The sequence below is a fragment of the Octodon degus genome, unplaced genomic scaffold (genome assembly GCF_000260255.1).
Source record: "Octodon degus isolate 3935 unplaced genomic scaffold, OctDeg1.0 scaffold00111, whole genome shotgun sequence".
NCBI classification, from domain to species: Eukaryota; Metazoa; Chordata; class Mammalia; order Rodentia; family Octodontidae; genus Octodon; species Octodon degus.
In genome coordinates, this window is record NW_004524687.1 from 3,179,650 (window position 1) to 3,207,077 (window position 27,428).

Consider the following 27,428-nt stretch of genomic DNA (forward strand, 5'->3'; position numbering starts at 1 on the left):
AACTCAAGGTGAAGTGTTAGAACAGAGGGGAGCAGAGGCAGGGTGGCCAGTGCTCCAGTGACCAGATCGGCTCAACTTTCTTCTTCATACCCATCTGCTTATTAGCTTCCCAGAAACTAGAATGCTTGACCTGTCATATGCTTACTAAACGGTCTACAAATGAAAAGAGGCTCTTTGGTGACTAAGGCAGCCCGGATTTCCTACTTCATGTCTGGCACAGAACTAACAGCCAAATGTCTTATGGCTTCCAGCTACAAAGACCTAAAGAACTGTGGTTCACAGCTCTATTTACTAGTTGTAGGACCCTTGGCACTTAAGGATCTTTACATTGTGGGTAACATAAACACCTCATGCTTGGCCCAAAAAACAATCCGATATTTGCTTTTATCCCCACAGCAACTCTTGAAGAAGGTTGGGGGAACAAAACTCAAAGAAGTTTCAAATATTCCTCCACAATCTAACTTTGGGATGCTATTATGATAGAATGAAAACCATGTGTTCCATAGGTTGTGGTGGCACATCACTGTAATCTTAGCTACTCAAGAGGCACAGACAGGAAGGTTACAAGCTCAAGGTCAGTAGGACAACCAAACAGTTTTAAAAGAGCTGGGAATCTGGCTCAGTGGCAGAGCACTTGCCTAACATGCATGAGACCTTGGGTTGAATCCTCCATCCACCAAATAAGCAACATATTCTCAGGCGCAAAATTCTCTGGAACCCACTACGGATAAAATTGTAGTAAGTGGAGAACAAAATGGGAGGCACCAATGTCAAATCTTGTTTTTCTCTGTAGTATTTAATTTCTCCTACAGGAAAGGCTTTCAAACTTTGAAAACCATAAAAATGTGTATTTGCTTCTCAAATGTAAAGTTTCAAGAAAAAGTATCTTTACTATGTTTTTTCCATGCCATTTTTCATTTTAAAAAATTTTGTGGACTGATTTTTGGGTTTTAACTAAAGTGTCAAAAATATAGCTCTCTGGGACTCATCCAGACTCCCCCCGCCCCACCAGGATTTTTGTGTGTGTGTGTGATACCGGGGATTGAACTCAGGACCCTGTGCTTGCCAGGCAAGTGCTTATTCTACTAAGCCATCTCCCCAGCCCCAGTGGTACCAGGGATTGAACTTGGAACCTTGTGCTTGCCAGGCGGCGTTCATGCCACTCAGCTGTCTTTCTGGCCTTACCTACTCTGAAGCCAGTCCCCATGGGATAGTTCAGAAATCTCCATTTTAATAAACTTCACAAGTGACTTAGAAGCATTTATCTCGAGCTGCTGCACACCACCAGGCTCTGTGTCCCTATCACTTCAGAAGGCACACCGAAGAAGTCAATAGGTACTAGCATACAGGGCACACACAGACAGACACAAGCGCTCAGAGGCACAACTCAAAGTATGCACTTCTTGATACATCGTCTTATTTCCAGTGGGTCCTTTATTTTCAAAATTACTGAACTTAAAAAGGTACTTATAATCATTGATCACTCAGCAAGTACTTATTTACAACTAGAATGTGCCAGAAACTTTTCTAAGTATTTGAAACACAGAGTAGGGAAAAGAAAAACTCCCCACATTACATTCTACTGAAACATGTTCTGCTCTTGCAGCAAGGTGGTCAACTAAAACTTGAGTGGACAACTACTAAATAATAACTTCAACAGATCAAGAGCCTCTGCCCTTGCAAATGTTCACTGCTGTTTTTCTATTTGCATCTTTCTGCATCTTAAAAATAGTTGATACCTTCCCTTTGGCAGAATGGGAAGCAGGTGTAAGGAGACAGTTGCTCTGAAAGTTCTTGAGCATTTTTACAAGATGTGATTTTAAAACAACTTTTACATTAAAACATGAATGCCCGTAAGATATAGCCATTAATCTCCACACTCCCCCACGCCCGTATCTCATTCGTACCACTTTCCAAAGCAGTTCTGGAAGTCCTCTTCATGAGTGTGTTATCATGGCTGCCTCAATGCACTCAATCCATCCAAAACATCTACCTTTCATGATCACTTTGATTTTCAGAAAAAAACCAAGTCACACATTGCCAGATTCAGTGAAGGACAAATAGTTTCTGTGACTCTTCCTTCCTGTTGGATGGCACTCAACAGGAGCATTCATATAGTAAAGGCACAGACTTCCAAAAACGGTTTCAGAAAGTGGCAAGAACACTGGCATGTTTATTTGAATCAAGGGGCTGTATTCTGAGAAATTGACAGCAATGTCTTTTACTGAAGTAAATTTTTTAAAACTTTAAACATGCACCTTAAGTTTTGATTGCTCCTTATGCAAGTGATTGTGCTCCATAAGGAACATCTTATTTTGACATTTCACTATAAAGTCCCTGAATTACACCATTCCAGTTGCAACTTTCACATGTGTACTATATAACACTCATTTTTTGGGGTACAAATGAATCCAATTTATGAATGTTCACCCAGTACAGAACTCACTCCTCAGTCAGGGACTTACTATACTTACTTTCCTCAACTAGACTACAAAATGAAGAGGAACTGGGTCTCACACCTATTCTGTTCCCAGGTCAAGAGCCTGGAAACAGAGACTGGGAAGGTAGGTCAGTTGAATAAGCACTTGCCTGGCAAGCGCAAGGTTTTGAGTTCAATCCCTGGCTATGGGGGAAAAAAAAAATAGCAGGCTGGAAAGGTATAATCACTCCTTTTGTTGAATGAACAAATGACTATCTCCTCAACATGACTGCAGTGCTTCATAAAGTCATGCCTTTATGAGTAATGCTACTGCTGTAAGTACTGAGGCATGGCCAAAGTAAAAAGCGGTTGTGTTTTTTTGGTGGAACCGGGGATTGAACTCAGGCCCTTGCGCTTGCCAGGGAAACACTTATTCCACTGAGGCATCTCCCTTGCCCCTCACACATTTTTCTTAAAAATCTTTGTGTGTGTGTGTGTGTGTGTGTGTGTGTGTGTGTGTGTGTTACCAAGGACTGAACTCAGGACCTTGTGCTTGCCAGGCAGGCACTTATGCCACTGAGCTGTATCTCTGGTCCCTTTTCTTAAAATCTAAACTACAAGTTTTACAGGAAAAAACAAAAACAAAACTTTTCAGTTAGTTAACCTGTGCCAAAACGAAGCAACAAAGAGGGGGTGGGGACTGCTAAATATTTTACATGAGACCCACTAGTTTTCTTACACAGTTTAATAATTCTAAGATCTAAAAAACTCTGAAAACCTAAGTATTTCTACAATTTATGACAAAAACTGACCTGGATTATATAAGGCAGTGTATTCCAGATAGTTTGTCTGATGGGTAACTGCAGAAAGTCTGAATATAAGGTGTTGTTTCAAGGTCTAGCGAAGGTTCTGTGTAATCCATAGCATATATTTTACCTTTGAAAAGGAGAAGACTGACAAGGATTTCAGGTAGAGGTATACAGGACGTACTCAGTATTAAGAAAATGGAAGCATTTCAACCCTTGTGCTGTTCTGCTGTTACCACCTGTTGACATGGATTTAGAACTACAAATATATCACCAAAAAAAAAAAAAAAAGAAAAAGAAAATGACAGCAAGAATTTAGAAATTTAAAAAAAAAAAAAAAAGTTTCACCATACATATGGGGTGAAGAGCTACATGCCCATAGCTTAGAAAACAATAGTTCATTTTCAAAAGTAACCGCTACTTTAAAAACCCTTAGCGAAGTTATTTTAACTACTGACAGTGAACCTTGTATGTGTCACCCATTCCACATAGTCTAGAAGGTAAACCACTCATCTTGATCAACTATCTGCGAGGGATGGTAAGGGCACTCCAGCTGCCCAATGGGTGCTATTTTTAACCACTCTTATACAGACTTAGGCTGCAAGCCAGAAATAAGGACTGAAGCCAGCAAAACAGAACTCATCAAAATCACCAGGAATTGTACTGCTAACCATTTCTTTTTTAGGGCAGAACTGGGGATGGAACTCAGGTTCTTGTGCTTGCCAGGGAAGCGCTTATTCCACTGAGCCATTTCCCCGGCCCCCTGCTAACCATTTCTAACACAGTTGAAAGTAATGACAGTTATAGGAATCTTGTTTTATATACTTATAGGCAGTGGTAATCTTCTCTATAAAAGGTAGTTTAAACCAGGCACGGTGGTACATAGTTATAATCCCAGAACCCTTGGAGGCTAGGGCAGAAGGTTTGTTAAATTCAAGACTGGCCTGGACAGCTTATTTGAGATAGTAAGACCTTATTTCAAAATAAAACCCAAAAGGCCTGGGGTGGTAGCTCATTTAGAGTCTCCCTGGGTTCAATCCCTAGTACCAGAAAACCAACCAACCAAACCTAGTCTAGGCCATAATACCCTTCTCCAGTACTTCTACAGTGTCTACAACATTCTCTATTTTCAATTATGAACATAGTTTTTGTCTATTCTCTAGGAGTTAAATGTACAGTATATGTTGCCCACTCCCCAAAAGGTAAGTTTTGAAACAATAATTTTTTTTTAAATAGGAATTCAGCAATGGTTGTTTTATTGCATATTGTCTTCAAATTAGTTGTTCAGGTTATCAGATATAAGCATGCAAAATTGGTCAAAACATAGTTAAAATGAAGAAAAAATAAGCATTAACTGTTCAACAGACCAGTAGAAATCAGTAATTATCCATGCTATCCTGTGTGTGTGTGTGTATTTCCCTTCTTTCTTATCTGACTTCCCTCATCCCAGTTGTAGAACAGTAGTATCTTCTTGATCTTGTACTTTTTTCTTCTCCAGCTATGATGGAAAGTAGCAGTTCTTTGACACTGAGGCAACACGTAGCAAACATGACTGTTTTATGATAACTGGTTTTTGTGTGCTGAATTAATTCTAAGCTACCCAAGGTGGACTTTAAAAATAGGGTTTATCATGGCTCTCAGTATTAGGGCTTTTCAAAAAAATCTGTCTCTTCATGAAGGAAATGTGTTTCTAAATAAATCATCAGGATTAAAACATCAATCTGTTTACTGTCATGGCAATGCTGACATTTTACAGAGAAGTTGAAACCCAGATAAAATAAAATACTCAAAGTCTCTCTTTTTTTTTTTTTCCTTTTGCAATACTGGGGATTAACTCAGGGCCTCGCTCACCAGGCAAGCACTTATTCTACGGAGCTATCTCCCTGGCTCCTTAAAGTCTTGAAAAGAGCAGTAATTGTTCTTGTCCCTGTAGTGTAACAGAAAGTACATTCAGGATTAATATCACCTATCAACAATGCACAAAGCCCCTCTTCAGCTGTACATATGACCAGAAATGTTTTGGACCTAAAAATATTTGCATAGACTTTATTGACTGAACATTCCTAATGCAAAAACCAAAATTCCAAAAACCCTGAGTGTCATGTCAGCACTTAAATGCTTAGATTTTAGAACACTATAGATTTGATTTCTTAATTAAGGATACTCAACTTATATTTTACTTACAAGTTAAATCTTTTGTTCTCTTTTTCAAAAGAGAACTTAATTAGGACATCACTTGCTTCAATTTTAGGGACAACCTCTTTTCCAGTTCATTACATGGTAAGGGTACATTTTAGTGAGGTGTACCTCTAACACCTAATTTTCAAGTAAAGATTTAAAAAACACAAAAACAAAAACAAAAAAATAAATACCATGGTAGTTGTTTCTACTTCCAGCTAGAATGATGTAGCTATCCTGTCCTGGACATCAGCTTCTCAATTGGTAATATTTTGTTAGTATGATATACCCAGAAACAGCAGCACAAAAGTTTTTCAACACTAGAAAATGACACTTAAACTAGTCTAATCCTAAGAACACAAAGAACAGAATAAATGAAATTCATGATCATCTACAAAAATAAGTAAAGGGCTTATTAAGGGGGAGAACCCAAAAGTATAATTTATAGAAATTTATTCTTTAAAAATACTTTCATGTACACTTCATGATTATTTTGTTTGAAGGGAACAAGATTATCCTACAGTCAATGTTAGTTTAGAACATAAGTGACATGTGTAACAACACATTCTGGAAATAACTAGAAAAAAAAAAAAAAAGCACATGTTTATACTGATGTAAGACTGCAAGATATTTATGATCTCAGATTAAATGAACCAGATTAGAGTAAAATCAAAATCTGAAGTTGTCTTGACTTCTCCAATACTGTAATTCATAACACATCAAAAATAGTTACTTCCTATTTGCAAATCATAATTGGCCAAAAGACAAAAGGAAATGCCATTAGAAAAAGTGATAAATTTAAATGCATGATACAATATGCACCCTCTTCCTATTTTAATGTTTAACATACTGTAGCAACTCTATTAAAAAATGAATTACTACTTCAGAGTACTATTATGGGGAAAAAAGGCTGAGCTTTTTGCCTCAAAAAATCCTTTCATACCTTACATTACCTAATACAGCAAAAACAAACAAACAAACAAACAAACAAAAAAACCCCACCAAACCCCAAAACAACAACAAAAAACCACTTTAAAAATGCATTAGTAAAGGTTCAGTTTCCATGGGAAATCTACCTCCCATAATATGGCTAATCACCTTTTCCACTGAATGAATTTAAATGGCAGAATCCTCCTTCAGAACAGAAAAATATAGCATCTTCAATAGACATCTCAAGACATAAAAGTTATATTAACAAGACTTAATCTATAATCAGAAATCACCAAGAAGCAAAAATAAGCTATCATTTCATTGTCTTTTTCCTCAGTATTCACATACAACTACACAAACTAAGGAAATCCAGGAATTAATGAAACATATTCCAGAAGAAATTAGTTTCACAGAACAACTCTTATAAAATAGGTTTTTTTCTTTTCCCCCTGAGACTTAGTTAATCTATCACTGGATTGCAATGAAGACAAAGACAAGAGCTCTAAATCCTCTATCATGTCAAGACCATGTAGATATTTCTGCTTAAAAAGCTAAAATTTACAAATGAAGAAAACATAAATAGTAAGATATGGTACTCAAATAGAAATACATGGCAGAAATTTGTATTTGGTCAAATATACAAGTGATATTTGGGAAAAATTTATTGCTCTTGATGGAATATAGCACCACTTGAAGAATAAAGGATGGTTCAAATGAACCACCTTTTAATTAATAATTGCATTTATAAGAAAAAATACTTAAATTAGTAGTTCTGGGAAAGCGTAGGTTTGAGAAAATTTTTGTAGCCTGTGTTTTAAATGTGTTACTCACTTTTCTTCATTAAATAATCAGCAATTTATTTCAGTAAAGTAACTTACATCAGATTTGTCAATGTCAGTCTGATTATCACTCAACAAATACAAAATCAAGGGACTAAAAATTTTTTCTTTATAAAACAAGTTAGAACATTATAAAGTATTTCCTTATGCCAAAAACATTTCAGGCAATTATTGCTTAAATATACAGTGATTAAATCTGTGAAATTTTCCAAATCATGACTGAGAAAATTTCTTTACTATGCTAACATTTTTTTCCTTAGAGAGAAATACTTAAGGAATGTGTGACTATTGCCTACCTACTGTGGAAAACGAGCCCCAAATCATTTTTAGACTATTATCACCGTGGTTTAGAAACGAGGAAACAATGTGATTACACACATGCTATATAAAGCCAGCCAGATGCTTTGTAACTTGCAGCTAGCACTTTACTCAGTTTTTAGTAAGTAGTAAGTAAACTTCCTTATCCTAAAGGGTCCCAATAGATAAGCTGTTATGCAGAAGTACAGTACAAAGGATTTTTTTAAAAAATGCAATCTTCTATAAGAAGTAAAATTTTAAAGCCAATCTAATATCAACAGGGATTTTCTCTGAGACAGACTTTATCCATCAGTTGTTCTTTGTTCTTCAATCAACTGAAATAATCAGAATTACTATACTGGTAACTTTCATAGTAAAATGCAATATTATCATACTTATAGTAGCATGATTTTCTTATAATAACTATCTTAGGAGTGGCATTTCTAACAATTTTACCCAATGTATGCACCAATCATATTTGGAAGCAGGCACAAGAATTGTAGTAACATTTGTGAAAGTTAAGAGTACTATGCAAGTAATAGTGCAGCATGATCTGTATCCTGTGGGGTGGGGTGGGGGGGATTGAAAGGAACTAGATACTTGTAGTTGACATAGAAAAGGAAAAAAGGATCTTATACTTTTATCAGACATTTTTAAAAAAGAAAAATGTCTTGTTTTCATCTTACAGTTATTCTTTACATATATATCTAGATATCTATATAATTGATTGGGATGATGCAGAAAGCCACAAATGAGAAAAGGAAACTAAGGTTTTAATAATGGGAACAAAAAGTTGTTTTCACCAGTATAGATTCACATTACAGTACACCAATATTGACAGCATTCTCTTGTCTATTTTTGGTACAGAAGATGGTATCTCTCTACATAACCTTGTAAGGCTTCAGTAACTAAAATGTAAAATAAAGCCCCCCAAACAAAACAAAAACCCAACCTATTAGTTTACATTTTATTTTAAAAATTCTGAAAGACACTGCAAGTTCTAAACTTTTAGTAATGCTACTCATATACAACCATCTGGTCAAGGACCCAGTAAAAGCGCCCCCTTAAGGAAGCTTTGCAACAATAGCGTTGTGCAATATGGATGTTTCTGACTATAAGAAAAAAATTATACATGGCACATTCTCATTCATATTTTGTAATGTAAAAAGTTACAAACATACCTAATCAAATAAATAATAATAAAAAAAGAATCTGAATGTATTTTGTTAAGTATCCTAAAACCACTACATAGAATAATGGCAACTTTCACTCACAGATTATTTACAAGGTAATACCCAGTATGGGTACACTGCTACAAAACTCAAAACAGAAGGAGTAAACTTGAAATGTTTTCCATAGTAAAGAACTAGCAGCTTGACTATCTAATGCTGTTTTATCCCGACTGCTTCAGAAATGTTTCTTTTTAGTCTGTGTCTTCATCCAGTTCATAATTGTCTTTATCATAAATATCTTTTACTAGAAGAACCCGTACGAGCATATTTTCCAAGGTGTTTCGATCCAGTGAAGTAGATGTGTACCAGACAGGGCTATCTGTAGAACTAGAGCGTTCTGGTTGCAAATAAAAAACATCCATTCTCTGATTAAGATTCTGTGGACTTTGAGGGAAAGAAGAGAAGGTCAATTTCATGAAACACATTTAAAATTCCCACAACTCTATTTTCCTTTAAGAGTAATTCAAGCACAGTAATCACATTATGTGGCTAGATACCTTGCCTGATTGTTTACATTAAATATCTTGACTTAAAAATACTCTAAAAGTTATTCTGTTACGAAAGATTATTTCTCAATTATAATTCAAACTTTGTATTTCACTGAATGCAAGATTCCATTAAGAGACAAAACCATTACTTTAATGGTGACAATAATTTGAAAATTTATCAACTCAAACATGCACCCCCACTTTAAGGGTTAGTGAAATGTAAAAAACTGTTTTAGAATTGATGAAATATGGTAATATATATAATAAAAATCCTTATAGCATTATTCAAGAGAAAAAATAAAATACTCAAAACAGCTGAGATAGGAATTTCCACCTAACAAAGTCATTACTAGTGGAAGACCCCAAGACTGTCACAGCCAAACAGAGCTATCCTTTTTTTTTTTTTTCAGAACTGGGGATTGAACTCAGGCCCTTGCGCTTGCCAGTCAAGTACTTATTCCACTGAGCTATCTCCCCGGCCCCCAGAGCTATCCTTATACCATGGCCAGAAATTCTACCAACTTATTAATGACATTTCCATTTTTATTTTTTAAAAATCATCCCTAGGACCTAGTTGACATTTTATAAAGTTGTTTACATAAGGAGTTCAGGACCTCATTCTGTGTTCATATTAACATGAAATTTAAAGAAATGCTTACTTAGTTCTTAAATGTATATTCCTCATCTTCATCTCCACCCTCATCTTGTATCATACCTCTTCAAGAGTTGGCAGAGGACAGTTAGCTACCAGTCTGTGTAAGGTTTTACTACAACATAGCCATGTGCTAAAAATGTATACACAGTATCTGTTTTTTTTCTAGCTCTAACAGTGGAATGGAGTAGTCTTGGATTGACTGAAGCGCTCAACAGTCTCAAATATTTATAGGACCCTTTATAAGAAAGTTTGTGCTCCTCCTTTGCATAATCATTGGAAGAGCCGCAATAATTTCTTTAGTAGAGAGTAATTTCTTTTTCTTTTTTTTTTGAGAGTAATTTCTTAAAACACGAATCCTAAAGTATGATTTATGAGCTGGGTATTTCATAAAGAAACTAAAAAGTTAATTAAAACAGCGAACTTGGAAATAAGCAAAAAGATAAAGATATCTGAAGAATCCAGCAGAAATGTCATTTATTGGTAGTATTAAATTCAACCAATCTATATGACCTTTTTGTTTTTTTAATTTAGGACAAGGTCTATAGGGTCTTACTGTATAGATCGGACTCACAGTGTTCCTTCTGTTTACAGCCTCCCAAGTGCTAGGATTACAGGCATGCACCACAACGCACAGTCTCAATCACCTCTAACAGGCCCTGGGGCGGGGCTAGCATAGCAGGCCTGGGGATGGGACCCCAGCCCCTGAGCCTTAGGCAGGCACTTTAATCTGTAATATCACCTTTTGAAAAAGTTAATCATCATTAAATGCTTACCTTTTAGATAAGTAACATTCAAACATTTTCACAGGGCATCTAGAAGGGTTGGTCGTGTTTTCAACTTGTTCAAATACTGGCTCATCATCTTCATGTTTTCTTTTTCCAGTAGTAATTTTATCTTAAAAAATAAAGATTAAATAAAGCTCCTAAAACTGATCTTAAAGAAAACCAGTATTTTTTACTTCTAGCATCTGTTTTAGCAAAATCGAACTATGTGCCCTTCAGCATTGTAATTCAGTCTTGGCTTCCAGTAAAGCAATTTTTCAAACAAGAGAAACAGATACTACAAAACATAACTATCTTGTTTTAGCAAAGTAACATTCCTAGGCTTTTCATAAGTGACACAGGTGGGCTTTAGCAAAGCAAGATTTGAATATCCCCATCACAGAAAAACCTCAAAATAAAATCTGGTCTGGTACATTACCCTCGTTATCTGTTCCACATAAGGAAGACATTTGGTATCGAAGACACGCTTTGTTTTCCATTGTTAAAGGATTTTTTTTCCAATGCCTAAACACAGTGCCAAAGGAAAGTCTTAAGTGTTGTTCCACTGTTTTCAGGCCAAAATATTTAGTGTTAAAGTAGAACAGGGTATTCAAAAGAGCTACTGGAGAGTGTGATCCTAGTTGTTTTATCCTCCAGAGATAGTCTTCTTCAACTCGAGAGAATATTGACCCTTAAACAGAGAGAACTACTTTAAAATAATTATAAAAAGTTTTCATTTAACCATCTAGAAAATATAATTAATTTAAAATAAACATATACCAGTCCTCTGTTCAGCATCAGGTCAACTGGGATAAATTTTAAAATTATTGATGTGGCTCTTTAATTAAAAAAAAAAAAAGCTAAGAAACATATCAGGCTATGAAAATATCTCTAGAATAAAGAACTGGATGTGTGCTTCTATCCTTCAGTAGGACAAGCAGATAACGGTCACAAACTAATTTAAACCTGTTGAATTCCTGGGGCGGGGGAGATAATTTATATACTTTATACATCTGAACAGTGGTTTAAGAGAAAGTTACATAATTTTCATTGTAGGACTTAAGACATAAACATCCAGTTTTGTACTCTAGAGAAAGTCAGCTATATGTCTTATGAAACTCATTATGAAGATTAGTTGACCATATTCTAGTCCAAAAAGAAATGAACAGATGAGCACTTGAGTTAATACTTATAAAGAACTGCTAATTTTAATTACTTTCTAATTATTTCAAATACACTTTCTGAAAAAATAATTTCAACACAGCAAAACTATTAAAAATAGCATTACCATCTGGAAGAATGCTTGGTTGCCAACTTCTGAGTATTTTATTCAATTCTTGCTCAAACATCTGGTATCCTGGATCAATAAATATGTTGTCCTTTCGGTTACTACCACACAAATACTACAAGAAAAAAAAATTTCTTAAAGAAAAACTAGTTACTTATAGTGAAAAAATTATACTTTATATTTCTTAGGAAAAAAATAAAGCTTTATGCCTAAGAAAAGCAAGCATAATGACAAAATGAGATATTAATGGCTTCTTGTATAGGCCTATGAATCACAAAGAATCATAAATTGTCAATTAATCTGCTGCTTAAACACTCAAAGCTGAACTACACAGCCTAGAGTGTAAAACCTGGATGAGAATCTGTAGCCTGCTAGATTAAAAAAAAAAAAATAGTATCTGACTCTAGTATTTATTAGTTTATAGAGAAAAATACAGATTTTAAACAATGAGTAAATTTACTGTCTCCAGTGCTTTACTCTCTTCCTATGGGTCAGTCCAAATTTATGACTCTTACTCACTAAGATAAACATTGAATCTTCATAGTAAGGATTTGTCACAGAAATGTATAAACACTAAAGTTTGCAAAGTTTACCTCTTGAGGGATTAATAATAGTACAAACAAGGGAAGGTAAGAATTAGAAATATACTGGTGTAACTACATGCAAAGTGCCATAACATTATCTGAAGGCAATGAGTAGTCAAAAATGTATACTGTAAATTCTGGGACAACTATTAAAATTTTTTTGATATATAAATTATAAAGTAATTGCACAGATAAAGGAAATCACAAAAACATTTTTAAAAGATAAAAAAACCAAAGGTGACAACATAAACCAGCAGAATGACAGACTATTTCAGTGATAGCACTGAGTACATTAAATATAAAAGCTCTAGGGCTGGGGAGGTGGCTCAGTAAGATAAGCACTTGACTGGCAAATTCAAGGATCTGAGTTCAATCCCCGGTTCTGCAAAAAAAAAATAAAATAAATAAATAAATAAATAAAAGCTCTAAACCAGTGGTGGTGGGCATATGCGCCAAGTGTATGAATTGTTTCTTCTAAACTCAGTATTCAGGTTTAATTGCAGTGTTGGTACTTTGCAATAAATATATGGGCTCTGGGTAACAGTCTGGGCATCTAGTCTCTAAAATGTTTCTCATCTTTGCAAACGAAGGTCTTCAAGTAGAATTTCTGAGGTATAACTAGTGCTCTACCTATAAAGTTTTCTGGGAATACAGATGCTGGTTCATTTGTAGACTCCTGCTATCTTTATGCAGATCCCTTCCTGCCTCTGACCCAGGATGCCTTGTTGCTAAAAATGGTACACTTGAATGGTGGCTGTGGACACAACCATGGCCTGTAAATCCGAAACACTTACCGCCAGATCTTTATTTATAAAGTTTTTCATCCTTGGTCTAAACATACTAATTAAAATAGAGATTTATCAGATTGGATTAAAAAAAATACCCAATAATAAACTACACAAAAACTCCTATTTTAAATTAAAAGACACATGAAAAAGAAAAGGAAAAATATAACCCATTTATGTATGACCCAAAGACTACAATGTCATCATCATCTGTGTTATCTAACTTGATGTTTATTAGTCAGACAGCACAATGACTGGCATAATTCCAAAAGAGTAGAAAAACATATAAGTGGTTTTCAAATAAGATGACAACTGACTGATAAAAGCTTGGGAATCAAAGTAAGCTTAGTGGCAGAGCACTTGCCTTGTACATGCAAAGGCCAGGGTTGACCCTTAGTACCAACTAAACACAAAGGAAAACAAAGACAACAAAAAACCAGAATATTTTAACTTATATAATTACTTTAACCTTGTAAGCATCTTTTCTTGGTGTATAGAACTAGAAATTGAATCCAGAAGCTTCAGCATGTTAATCAATCTACCAGTGAGCCATAGCCCCAAAACTTTTTGAAACAGGGATTCATTAAATTGCCCATGCTGACCTAAAACTTGAGATTTAGCCTCCTAAGAGGCTGGAATTATAGGCACATACCTCTGTGACCAACTAGATAAGCTAATTTAAAATCTTTTAATGGCCCCTTCTTAAAAATAGGATAGAAACAGGAATATTGTGTTTTTCTTTTTTTTTTTTAAGATTATTATTTTTTTTATTTTATTTTATTTATGTGTGTGTGTGTGGCCAGCTCAGCCCACCAGGGGGCGGGGTTGGCTGACATGTGGTGCTGGGGGATTGAACTGTGGTCCCTTTGCTTGCTAAGCCAGTTCTAAGTAGGTGCTTTAGACCACTGAGCCATCTCACCAGCGCCTGTGTTTTTCTTAATATATCTAAACTGTTATTTTAACATTAAAAGAGTTTTGTGAAATCTTGCTTTTTTCCTACTTACTTAGAACACTTCTCATTTAAGACTAGTCCTATTTCAAGGGCCCCGATTCTTACAGATTAAAAATGGTTTGCAGAACAAAGTAGAAAACTGGTAGATAGGGGGGCCAGGGAGATGGCGCAGTGGAATAAGCACTTCCCTGGCAAGCGCAAGGGCCTGAGTTCAATCCCTGGTTCCGCAAAAAAAGAAAAAAATTGGTAGATAAAACTATTTAAGGGCTGGTGAGATGGCTCAGTGGTCTAAAGCACCAACTTAGAACAAGCTTAGCAAAGCACAGGGACTACGGTTCAATCCCCCAGCACCACATGCCAGCCAGCCCCACCCCCTCATGGGCTAATCTGGCCACACACACACACACACACACACACACACAAATAAATTTTAAAAATATATATATATAAAACTATTTAAGGGCTGGTGAGATGGCTCAGTGGTCTAAAGCACCAACTTAGAACAAGCTTAGCAAAGCACAGGGACCACGGTTCAATCCCCCAGCACCACATGCCAGCCAGCCCCGCCCCCTGGTGGGCTGAGCTGGCCACACACACACACACACACAAATAAATAAATATTTAAAAAAATAAAATAAAATAGAGATATGACACTAGTATTTAAGAACAATGGAACAATGAAAGTCTTACCAAATATGGTTAATAGGCAGCTGGAAAATCATGGTTTTACAAAGTATGTTCAGACACATTAAAGGAGAAAATTTATATTTCATATATAATTATGAAATGTTGGGAATATAAAAACAATCTGAGGGCCACTGAGTATATTTAAAACATTTATAAATCTCTATAATAAACTGTTTTATTACATGTTATACGAACAAAACTTCACTAAAAACAAAAATAAATTATTCATTTAGCTACAAATTAGTAGTTCTACCGAATTTATATTTACATAATGTTCTAGCCCTGACTGCCTATGTACCAGGGAAAGTATTAAGTGTGATCTTTAAAACAACTAACAGAATAAAGAATAATTTTAAAAATACTAAAAATAATACAAAATTTCCAAAAACAAGATGATAGGAATTAAATAGTAGTTGTCATATTATATATTGTTATTTTCAAAGTAGTTGTTCAGATTATCAGATATAGGCCCACAAAATTGGTGAAACAATTAAACATTAACTGTTCCTTTCAATAAACCAATAGATATTCGTAAAAAAAACAAAAAGAAACAAAAACTAAAAAAGGGCCAGCTAGATAGCTCAGCAGACTAAAGTGCCTGCTTAGGCAGAGCACAGCAGCTGGGGTTCAATTCTAGTAGTGCCATGCCAGTCCCCTTGCCAGGGCCACTGAGACAATGATTAAGACTAGGCATGGTGGCACATGTCTGTAATCTCAGTGCTTGAAAGGCTGAAAACAGAAGAATCACTATGAGTCCGATCTACCTAGTGAGACAGTAGACCCTGTCCTAAATACATAAAAAAGATAAATAATAATAAAACAAAAAATTAAATAGAACAACTAAAAAGCTAGACTGATGAAGTAGTCGGTTGATAAAATTTCTGCTTAATGTACTTAAGGCTCCGGGTTTTATCCTTACACAAATGAAATGCAGTTATACTGAAATGAGTGGTGGAGGGGCTGGTGAGATGGCTCAGTGGTCTAAAGCACCTACTTAGCACAAGCTAAGCTAAACAAAGCACAGGGACCACGGTTCAATCCCCAGCACCACATGCCAGCTAGTCCCGCCCTTTGGATAAAAGATGAAGACTAAACGTTTATCAAGGAATGTTTGTGGTAAGACTATCTACTGTATTCTTACCCCCAAATTCCACTTCATTTTTCTGCATTTCAGCCATAATAAGCAGTTCCTTAGAAAATGTACCATTGTATACATTTCTCTTCCAGTAGGAACTGTTTTTCCTTCATCCTTTATATCTAGTAAATTTCTACATTTTCTCCAAAACTCAACTATAAGACAGGCATTGTTATACATGCTACAATCCCAGGACTCTGCAAGACTGAGGCAGGAAGATCTTAAGCTCCAGAACCACCATGGGCAATTCAGCAACTCATGGAGATTCTGTCTCAAAAACATAAAATAGGGGGCTGGGGAGATAGCTCAGTGGAATAAGCGCTTGCCTGACAAGCACAAGGGCCAGAGTTCAACCCCTGGTTCTGGAAACAAAACAAAACAAAACAAAACAAAAAAACACAAAATAGCTGGGTTTGGTGGTGCATGCCTGTACTCTCCACACTTGGGAGGTCAGGCTGGGCTATACAGTGAATTTAACTAAGTAGTATGACCCTGTCTCAAAAATAAAACAAATTGCTATTTGTTTCTCAATAAAATTAAATTTAAAAAACAAAACAAAACAAACACAAAATAAAAAGACCTGAGGTAACTTCAGTGCAAAGGTCCTGGAGTATGTGTGTGGGCAAACACAACAGATAACACCTCAATTTAAAAACTGCTATAACAGGGGCTGGGGAGATGGCTCAGTGGAATAAATGCTTCCCTGGCAATCGCAAGGGCCTGAGTTTAATCCCTGGTTCCACCAAAAAAAAAAAAAAAAAAGGTGTAACAGCAAATATCCACTAGGAAGAGAGTACACAATGTGTTAATTATTGAAACTGTCATACCAATTTGATTTGTTGTCTTTCAATAAAATTATGGAAAGAAACAAAAATAATAAAAAAATAAAATAAAAACTGTTATATATTTTCATATTATACATTCAGGTAGATTTTACTTGTCCCAATTCTGAGTTACTTATATAATCATTGCTACTGGATTCAAGTTTATGAACTATGATATATACAACTAGAAAGCTATTTTACTCCCTCATCAAAGAAATGGTAATAGTGCTGGGTATGACAGCACACACCTGTAATCCCAACACTTAGGAAGCTGAGGTAAAAGGATCACCATGAGTTCCAAGCCAGCCTGAGATACATAAGCAAGTTCAAGGCCATATTATACCACATAGAGTGACTTTGTCTTGAAAACAAATATAAAAGTAATAATAATAGCTGTTAAGGACAGGGAGATAGCTCTGCAGTCTAAGCACCTGCCTGGCAAGTGCAAGGATCCAAGTTTGATTCCCCAGTACTGCATGCCATGCTGACCCTGGGCCAAACTGGCCACTGAAACTAGGCATGGTGGCGCACACCTGAGGATCACTAAAATCTGAGCTGCTAGTGAGATCTTGTACCAAATAATAAATAATTAGTTGTTAAAAGAGATTAAACAATATGTCCAACACTTCAGGCAGTGCATGGAAACAATGAGCAGTAAATAAACACAATAAACTATCAATAAGCTTAGCTTAATCCCCAAAGCCCAGTTCAATACTCAGGGTCCAAGGCCAGCTAGTGGATTAAAGCACCTGCTTAGGCAGACCTAGGGAATGGGATTTGATCCCTGGCAAGCCGTGCAGGCCCTGCCCCCAAGGTGGGCTGAGCCGGGTGACTGAGACTGGGTGTGGCGGCAAGGAGGCTGAAAACAGGAGGATCACTATGAGCCAGATCTGTGTAGTAAGACCCTGTAGACCCTATACTAAACACACACACACACACAAAAAGGAAGTTTAAAAAAAAAAAAAAAAAATCCCGGAGTTCCTGGTGGTCGGGTGTTCCGGCTGGCGCGCTGTAACTGGCAAGATGCTGCGGAGTCTGCTGGCTCTCCGACAGCTTTCTCAGAGGACCATCAGCACTGCTGCATGCAGGCATTTTGAAAATAAAGTTCCACAGAAATAGAAGCTTTTTCAGTAGGACAATGGAATTCCAGTGCATCTAAAGGGTGGGGCAGCTGATGCCCTCTTGTATAGAGCCACTATGATTCTCACAGTGGGTGGAATGGTGTATGCCATATACCAGCTGGCTATGGCATCATTTCCCAAGAAGCCGGAATGATTTCAGGCAATTCAGTAATTATGTGGCTCGGTTCCAGTTGGCTCTCTGGATCAATAATATGATAACTAACTGAGTTTTTCGTTGGGGATCAATATTTATCGACTTGTACTAATTGTCACCAATAAAGCAGTCTTTACAAAAAAAAAAAAAAAAAAATACAGGTGGGCTGGGGAGATGGCTCAGTGGAATAAGCGCTTCCCTGGCAAGTGCAAGGGCCTGAGTTCAATCCCAGGTTCCACCAAAAAATAAAAAAATAAAAAAAATAAAAAATTCCAGGGCCCAGTAAATAGACACTTAACTAATGTTTATAGAATTAACCACTCAAAGAAGGATTAGCAAAACCATCTGATCACTGTTTAAAAATATAAAACAAGGGGCCGGGGAGATAGCTCAGTGGAATAAGCACTTGCTGGCAAGCAAAAGGACCTGAGTTCAATCCCTAGTTCTGCAAAAAAACATAAAAATATAAAACAAGTCTCATGAGGTCTGTTTTTAAAAAAGAGGGCTGGGGAGATGGCTCAGTAGAATAAGCCCTTCCCCAGCAAGTGTAAGGGCCTGAGTTCAATCCCCGGTTCTGCCAAAAAAAGAAAGAAAGAAAGAAAGAAAGAAAGAAAGAAAGAAAGAAAGAAAGAAAGAAAGAAATCTGAACCTAAAAATAAACCAAAAGAGTAATTCACAGAAAAACAAAAGTAAATAAGCAATAAATTAGATCTTCAACTTTTATGAAAGCAACATCATGGTGTGGTGCCACATGCCTTTTAATCCTAAAACTGGGAGGCTGAGGGAGGAGGATCACTATGAGCTTGAGTCCAACCCAGGCTACATTAGTAAATTCAAGGGTGGCCTGAGCTACATCGAGAAACTTGTCTCAAATAAACAAAGGAATTTTTCTTATGATTCAGTATCTTCTTTAGTAAGCCTATTTCAGAAACAAAAGTACCAATTCCTAAAGAAATAGCTTCTTAGTCTTGTATACATGCACCAGACTCAGTCATTACACCTAAAAATGTCTTTTACTAGACTTATCAGGTCTAGAACGGTAGTGTACACCTCTTTTCCCAGCACTCTGGAGTTTGAGACAAGAGGACCACAAATTCAAGACCAGCCTGAGCGACTTAGCAAGATCCTGTTTCAAAAATAATTTTAAAAGGGCTTGAATGTAGTTCAGTGCAAACCACCAGTATGGAAGAAATTTAACAAAAAAAACCCCAAAAAACAAAAAAACCCCACCCAACTTCCGGGTTTTAACCCCGGGTCCCCCAAAAAAAAAAAAAAAAAAAAAAAAAAAAATAAAACTAAGAAAAAGGGACACATCCTTCCTGGCTGCCTTATCAGATTTTTTCTTTCCTTTTTTTCTTTTTCCTGTGGAACCAGGGGTTGAATTCACACCCTTCTGGCAAGCGCTTATTCTACTGAGCCATCTCCCCAGCCCCAGAAAAGGCTCTTCTATAGTTTCTGTTTCTATATATATACTTGAAATAAGATTAAAAAGCATGACTTTTTGTATATTTTAGGTATCAATTTTATGTTGAGTCATGATTTTAACCCTTTAGTGCTTACTGACCCATTTTTTTAACACCTGCAATAATAGAACACAATATAATTTTTTCTCTTCAAATTCTTTTTTTTCTCTCTTTTTTTATTGAGAAACAAATAGCAATGAGACAGTTTTAAACCAAATTGATAGGACAGTTTCAAGAATTAACACATTGCATGCATTCTTCCTAGTGGTTAACTGTTGTCTCTTCAAATTCTTGTTCCTTGAATTTTTCTAGGTTACATATTTGAATTTCATACAAAATTTTTAAAAACTGCAATATTCAGCATAAATGGGTTAAAGCTGCTTTGTAAACACCATATGTGCAAATAAATCAAGTAGGTACAAATGTGTCAGAGCAAAACATAGTGCACAATTTTTTAAACTTTGGTCAATATATAAAATAAAATTTGTCTGGCTGGTAAGATGGCTCAGTGGTCTAAAGCACCTACTTAGAACAAGCTTAGCAAAGCACAGGGACCGCAGTTCAATCCCCCAGCACCACATGCCAGCCAGCCCCGCTCCCTGGTGGGCTGAGTTGGTCACACACACACACACACACACACACACACAAATAAAATTTAAAAAATAAAATAAAATTTGTCATTTCAATCATTTCTGTGCACAACCTCCCCACAAGAAACAAAAACTGGCTCTCAATCTTTTTTGTTTGTTTTTTTTAGCAGAACTAGGGATTGAACTCAGGCCCTTGTGCTTGCCAGGCAAGTGCTTATTCCACTGAGCCATCTCCCTGGCCCCTTCAATCATTTTTGTGCATACAGCTCAGCAATAAATAAATTTCTGTGAGGAAACATTAGTACATTAAGAAACATACTGAACTGTAAATAGTGGCAGACTATGAAGGACAGCACCCAAGTACATCACTAAAGCAAGTGGCTCCATATGTATATAAACCTATCAAAGGAAAATAAAATCTAATATATTTCTTTTAGATAGCTACTGAAATATGTGATAGCCCTTAAATATAAAATAATTTACAGCCAGATACTACTGTTTCAGTCACACTTACATAATCTTAAGCAATTTTATCTATCCTAATTAAAATGCAAGTAAAATAACAAACTGAAATAATTATAGGTTTTTTTCCACTAATTTATTTCAGTATCTAATACATGTTAGTACCATAACATTACATTTTAGGTCTATAAACAAAACAGTTAAGAACTCTCCCTTCCATTACCACATTTTAAAATACAACAGATTTGAAGCTAACGATCCCTTCTGAACTCTGGGCTAAACCTGTAGAATGTGTTGAGAATTACATCTCCTTTTTAACCTTGATCTTCATGTTTACTGTGGAAAACACTTAGATTCATAGACATGTGGATGAAGTTTACCTAAGCCCCAAGAATGATCTGTGTTTAGGACATGATGCCCCAAAGTTAGTAAGCAGTTATGTAATTTAACAATTTAAAAAACATCAGATACACAAAGTGAAACAGAACTTCTATACACAAAGATAAGACATTTCTCTGTGCAAATGCAGGTCAATGCAGGTCAACAGTCAGATCTGGCTACACAATATGCTCCATAATGTGAATTAATTTATTTGCACACGGGTAAGGAAGAAATGTCATCGTAATTATCATTTATATATGGTGGTAAAAATACAACTGTTTTATACTGGGTACAAAAGATGCATGGGTTCTGAGTAGCTTGCCCATACCTTATTTATTTTCCCCACAAATTCTTTTTGGTTTTAATGCTCTGTCTTGAAGAACTTGAGGCTTTAAGAATACATGTACTATGTTATAGTCACTAAGAAAACCTTCTATAATACCGTGGTATTTCTAAATAGATTTAAGTTTTTGTCTTTCCTAGTAAGCCAGCCAGTGGATGTACATTTTTCTCTCCAAGCACTACCACATGAGCTTTTAATAATGTTGTATTTGAAAGCAGTCAACAAATTACTAACCTCCTGTATTCCAAGGCAAAGATAATAGATGCTATCAGGTGCGTAATTTTCTCCATTTGGTCGTCGGATCTCATTGACAAAATGCGCTAACCCGTAGTTAAGTTCTGATGTGGTGTGAGACAGTAGATCTTCTTTTAACTTTACTGATTTAGCTAAAAAAATATATAAACTAAAAATCAGTAATTGCTATTAAACCTGCATATTACTTAAGGTTAAGAAATTCGGGACCAGGGAAATGGCTTAGTAGAAAAAATGCTTCCCTAGCAAGCGCAAGGGCCTGAGTTCAATTCCTGGTTCTGCCAAACAACAACAACAAAAAAGAAATTCTTCATACTGATTTACTCTAAGAATTTTGATATTTTTAATTTTATTAGTATACACATCTTTATAATCATATTGGGGAAGTGGTTCTAAGAATTTTGAACTAAAATAAAATGCAATTAAAACTATGTCAAGCCACACTTAGCATTTTGTAACTAAAGGCAGCAACAGGTAAGAAACCTTCGTTTTCAATGAGATTCAGGAAAAATAAAAACACTTACGAGATTTTAGTTCGTCTAATACCAAGAGATCTTCATCAAGTTGCCTTGTTTTGACCCAGTGTTTCCATGCATTTACACCGTATGTGTATTTGAAAGGAAAGCTGCATTCTGAGTTGTCAGAACTATCATCATGAGACTGGTATCCTGATACAGCTTTTCTCTTGGCTCCCTATATTAGTGAAACACCATTGTAAATCCTTATTAAACCTACATTATTTTATGACTTTTCTTTTTTTTTTTTAAAGTATTTTATGACTTTAAGTCATCTCTCAACAAAAGCAAATTCACCTTTTCTTTCTTTCTTTTTTTTTTGGGGGGGGAGGGGGTCTTTTTGAGACAAGGTCTCACTATGCAGTTTAGGCTGGCCTTGAGCTCGTAGTCCAAGCTGCTCTCAAACTTGTAAAGATTCTCCTACCTCAGCCTCTGAAGAACTGGGATTACATACGTGCACTACCACACCTGGTTTACAGCATTCTTTTTCTTTCTTTTTTTTTTTTACAGCATTCTTTTTCAAACAAGGTTGGAGATCAAACCAGGCCTCTCGTATGCTAGACAAATGTTCTACCACTGCATCCCATTCTCCTCCTTTTATCTTTTTGATGGTACTGCTGGTAATGCAGTGAATTTATCAGTCCAATTTATCCTTTTTACAATTTATTCTTTATGCTTTTAGTGTTTATCAAAACATCTATCAGAAGGTCATGAAGGTTTAGGCCTTTGTTTTCTTTGGTGGTACCAGGGATCAAACTCAGACCTTTATTCCACTGAGCTACCTCTCTGGACCCTAGGCCTTTCTTAATGGTTTTATATTCTTACTTTTACAATTGAGTCTATGACCCATTTGGAGTTAATTAATATATGTATCAAATAAGATTTCACCTTCCCTTCACAAACACTTCAAGAAAAAAATTTTTTTATTGAAAGTAAGAATTTTTTGGGGGCCAGGGAGATGGCTCAGTTGAAAGTAAGCATTTTTTAATTATTTGAAAAACATTTTTTCTCATGGGGAAATTTTGAAAGGTTTGACTCTCTCATGGTGTCTTCTGATTTTGATCTAGACTGCTAATAGAACATTAAAATAATTATACCTGTTAATAAATAAATTTTGTTCATCTGAGTGTTCAAACTGTCAGATGTACTTTAGTATGTCGGCATGCTTAATAAACTGCACCTCATCTTAGGTGGTCAATCTAATGAAAAACAACTATGAAAAAAATAGATTCCTAGTAAATATCTTTCCTTTATCAAACAACTTTACTTTTCCAGCAACTTATTTCCACTTTTACCCTTTCATAATGATAAATTTTAAAAGAAAAACTAAAAGACAGGGCTGAGGAGATGGCTCAGTGGAATAAGCGTTTGCCTGGCAAACACAAAGGCCTGAGTTCAATCCCCTGTTCTGCAAAAAAAAAAAAAGAAAAAAGAAAAACTAAAAGACAGACAGGTGTAGTGGTACATTATTGTAATCCCAGCATTTGGGAAGCCAAGGAAGGAGAATCAGCCAGCCTGAACTACACAGTGAGACCCTGTCTTAACAAAACAAAACAGTGAAAGGTAATATAATATTTACCCTTCTAAAATGTAACGACTATGTCTAAGCCATTTTTATTAATTGGAAATTCTGTAGCATTTTTAAAAAACACACTTAACTTCTCATAATATCAAGCATACCAAATGACCAGTACATTCTCTGTGTTATATGTGGAGACTGCTATAAACAGATATTAAATGAATGCAAGAATACTATTAGGAGCCTGCTTAGGCAGACAGAGCACACTGGCCGAGGTTCAATCCCTAGAATGCCATGCTGGCCCCGTCCCCAGGGCACACTCAAATGGGGACCGAGACTGGGCATGTGTGTGCCTGTAATCCCAGTGGTTAGAAGGCTGAAAACAGGAGGATCACTATGAGCCTCATCTGTGTAGTGAGACCCAGTACTAAATACACAAAAAAAAAAAAAAGAAAGAAAGAAAGAAAAGAATATTATTAGGGCCCATGAGATAGCTCAATGGACTTAGGCAAGCACAGAAGCACAGAGACTGGGGTTCAATCGCTAGCACCACATGCTGCACAGGCACTACTTCTGGGCATGACGAGCCAGCCATGGAGACCAGGCATGGTGGCACATGCTTGTAATCCCAATGATAAGAAGGCTGAAAACAGGAGGATCACTATGAGTCTGAGCTGTGTAGTGAGACCCTGTACCAAATATATTAAAACAAAAACAAACAAACAAAGAAACCTATTAAACTTTGTACCTTTTTTTTAGATCGAGGTCTGGGTTGTTCTTCATATTCTTCTCCAAACACAGGTGGTAATAAAAATTCATTTTCCATATCAAGCTCTTCAGCAGCTGACAAATCAAGAAAACTCTTATTTCAAGTGTAATAGCACAGACTTACATTACATAAGGAAGTCAAAAAACAATAACCACAGAATATGAACAAGCATTTATATGAGGATAACCTGAGCCAATCTGGGAAGTGCATGACATGCTGTGCCCAAAATGGCCTGAGTTCTGATAAACCCTATTCAGACTCCAAAAAAACTGCATCAGCAATTATAAACATGGAATTTTCATGGAAATGTGTTCCAGAAAAAGTACTACATGCTGAAACTCAGTTATAAGATCTAAAGGGTTCTTGTACAAATCTGTCTTCCAAAAACATTTAACATTCTACTCAAGTATTTGACATCCACTTGCAGACTCAAAAACTAATTTTAAAAGTAACATTTCTTATAGAAAATGTGAAAATATCCCCCTTGAAAGTGAACTTAATTTCCAAATGCCCTAAGAAAAATGCTATCAATATTTTTAAATAAAAGACACATTTAGGTTTTTCTATCTTCAACTTTTCATAATGAATTACTTTCAGAAAGTTTTTTTGTTTTCTTAAACTCAAAGTAGCTCAATTATAGAACACATTCCAGCACTGCAGGAGGAAATAAAAAAGACAAAGCATATGAAATACTGTAAGTAGATATAAACATTAAATGGTTAATGATCATAACTACAATTAAGGCTCCACAACATAATTCAACAATCATAAAGTCACATTATGAGTACCTCTAGGAAAATCTATTTCAATATCCAAATCTGGTTCATATGGTACATCAGGCATGCTGGACTGTGTCTCTGGTTCTGAGTTCTTCATGAGATCTGAATCAATTATATCCGTTTCAATAATTACACCTGTAATCAATCCATAATTTCATTAGGAAGCAAAATAGAAACTCTCAACAAGATCTATGTTTAATCTGCTAAAATTAAAACATCTAATTTTTTTGAGCCATTTAATTTTATTTATTTTATTTTTTAGAGAAGGGTCTACAGGGTGTTCAGGCTCTCACTACTAGATCAGACTCATAGTGATTCGCTTGTTTACAGCCTCCCAAGGGCTGGGATTACAGGTGCGCCCACCTCACCCAGTCTCAACTGGCATCTCTGCATGTCCCAGGGGTGCGGCTGGCAGGAAGGGGGTCCCCTGGGCCCTGTGCCTGCTTGCAGGTGCTTCATTCGGCTGAGCAATTTGGCCGGCCCTAGGTCATTTAATTTAATTTAATTTATTTTTTTTAAATTTTATTTATTTGTGTGTGTCTGTGTGTGTGTGGCCAGCTCAGCCCACCAGGGGGCGGGGCTGGCTGGCATGTGGTGCTGGGGGATTGAACCGCGGTCCCCTGTGCTTTGCTAAGCTTGTTCTAAGTAGGTGCTTTAGACCACTGAGCGATCTCACCAGCCCAGTCATTTAATGTTTTTTATTTTTTTTTTATTTGTGTGTGTGTGTGTGTGTGTGTGTGTGTGTGGCCAGCTCAGCCCCCCAGGGGGCGGGGCTGGCTGGCATGTGGTGTTGGGGAATTGAACCGCGGTCCTTGTGCTTTGCTAAGCTTGTTCTAAGTAGGTGCTTTAGACCACTGAGCCATCTAACCAGCCCCAGTCATTTAATTTTAAATGAAGTACTAAAACTCATAAGAATGCCATAGGGGAAGAATATATAAAGTACTTTGAACTTCATAATTAGAAATATTAAATTCAAAAATCAGAAATTTTGACTTTTCCTCTTCAAAAGTTACGCTTTGATAGTTGAACTATTTCAATATGCATAGTATTACCAAAAGCAATCTCTGACTAGAAATAAAGTGAGGATAAATAATAGCAATTACCAAATAATAGCAATTACCAAACATTCTATTTGAATTTTTTTTTTAATTTTATTTATGTGTGTGTGTGTGGCCAGCTCAGCCCACCAGGGGGCGGGGCTGGCTGGCAAGTGGTGCTGGGGGATTGAACCGCAGTCCCAGTGCTTTGCTAAGCTTGTTCTAAGTAGGTGCTTTAGACCACTGAGTCATCTCACCAGCCCCTCTATTTGAATTCTGATATAGAATTCTACCATATTATTCAACATATGCTTATTTTCTTTTTTTTTTTCTTTTTTCTTTTTTTTAATTTTTTTTTTTAACATATGCTTATTTTCAAAGAGCTTCAAGTGTTCCACTTGCTAAATTCTTCCTGTTGTAGCCAAGGGAGGAAATACATATTATCCAATACTTAACTACAGGATGATAGTGGGAGACAGAAAGATAAACAGACATGCAAACTGAAATCAAAGGCTTCACAAAACAGTATTTACCCTTTCTATGATGGATTTGCACTAACAATTGCCCCTTGATTTATGCCATTTTAATTTTATTTATTTATTTATTTTTTGGCAGAACCGGGGATTGAACTCAGGCCCTTGCGCTTGCCACACAAGTACTTATTCTACTGAGCTATCTCCCCAATCCCCATTTTTTAAAAACAAACAAAAAAACTTCGTTGCATCCCACTAAATTAAATTCATTACTCTTTGATATAGTGAGTGCTTCAGAAACGCTACTACAACTATGAAATACTATAACTGAAAAGCTAGATGTTTTCAATGTGCTAGAATGGTGCTGGTAAGCCTAAGGCACATGTACTACAGGGACCTATTTGCATCACTGAAAACTCCAAAAGGTTTGCCATCACTGACCAAAGGACAAAAGAAGCTAAGCAGCTCATAGCTAAAAGAAGGTATCACCAGAAGGCTAAGGGGAAACATAAATATTCTAAGAGACTTAGAATCATCCAAAACATACCCATGTAGAATCATCTACACCAGGTAGCAAGTCATGTCCTAGCAGAGGTTAAGATATTTTCTGGCTTAGATAATACATACTATTTTACTAATATAAGGAACAAAACAAATTTGGTACAGTTATTACAAAATAAAGAGTTTGGATCATCTCTCTCCTCTCTCTC

At 36.1% G+C, this 27,428-nt stretch overlaps 1 protein-coding gene and 1 pseudogene across 6 annotated transcripts in view; one reads left to right on the top strand and one right to left on the bottom strand.

Moving 5' to 3' along the window:
• Positions 1-4,655: 4,655 nt before the first annotated feature.
• Zmym2 (zinc finger MYM-type containing 2) overlaps positions 4,656-27,428 on the bottom strand; it is a 152,243-nt gene continuing 129,470 nt past the window's right edge. For 4 of the 6 annotated variants that reach the window (XM_004639375.3, XM_023699118.1, XM_004639376.2 and 1 more), the window contains 8 exons: positions 25,218-25,343; positions 24,409-24,503; positions 22,151-22,319; positions 21,609-21,760; positions 11,894-12,008; positions 11,045-11,296; positions 10,618-10,738; positions 8,225-9,085 (listed from right to left, as the gene is read on the bottom strand). In XM_004639375.3, coding sequence (XP_004639432.1) covers positions 8,893-9,085; positions 10,618-10,738; positions 11,045-11,296; positions 11,894-12,008; positions 21,609-21,760; positions 22,151-22,319; positions 24,409-24,503; positions 25,218-25,343 — 1,223 coding nt within the window. In that variant the 3' untranslated portion in view covers positions 8,225-8,892. Of the gene's footprint in view, positions 9,086-10,617; positions 10,739-11,044; positions 11,297-11,893; positions 12,009-21,608; positions 21,761-22,150; positions 22,320-24,408; positions 24,504-25,217; positions 25,344-27,428 lie in introns of those variants that run through there. The other 2 variants (XM_023699117.1, XR_002817657.1) reach the window with 2 other exon arrangements.
• Positions 17,884-18,189, top strand: LOC105743261 (annotated as a pseudogene).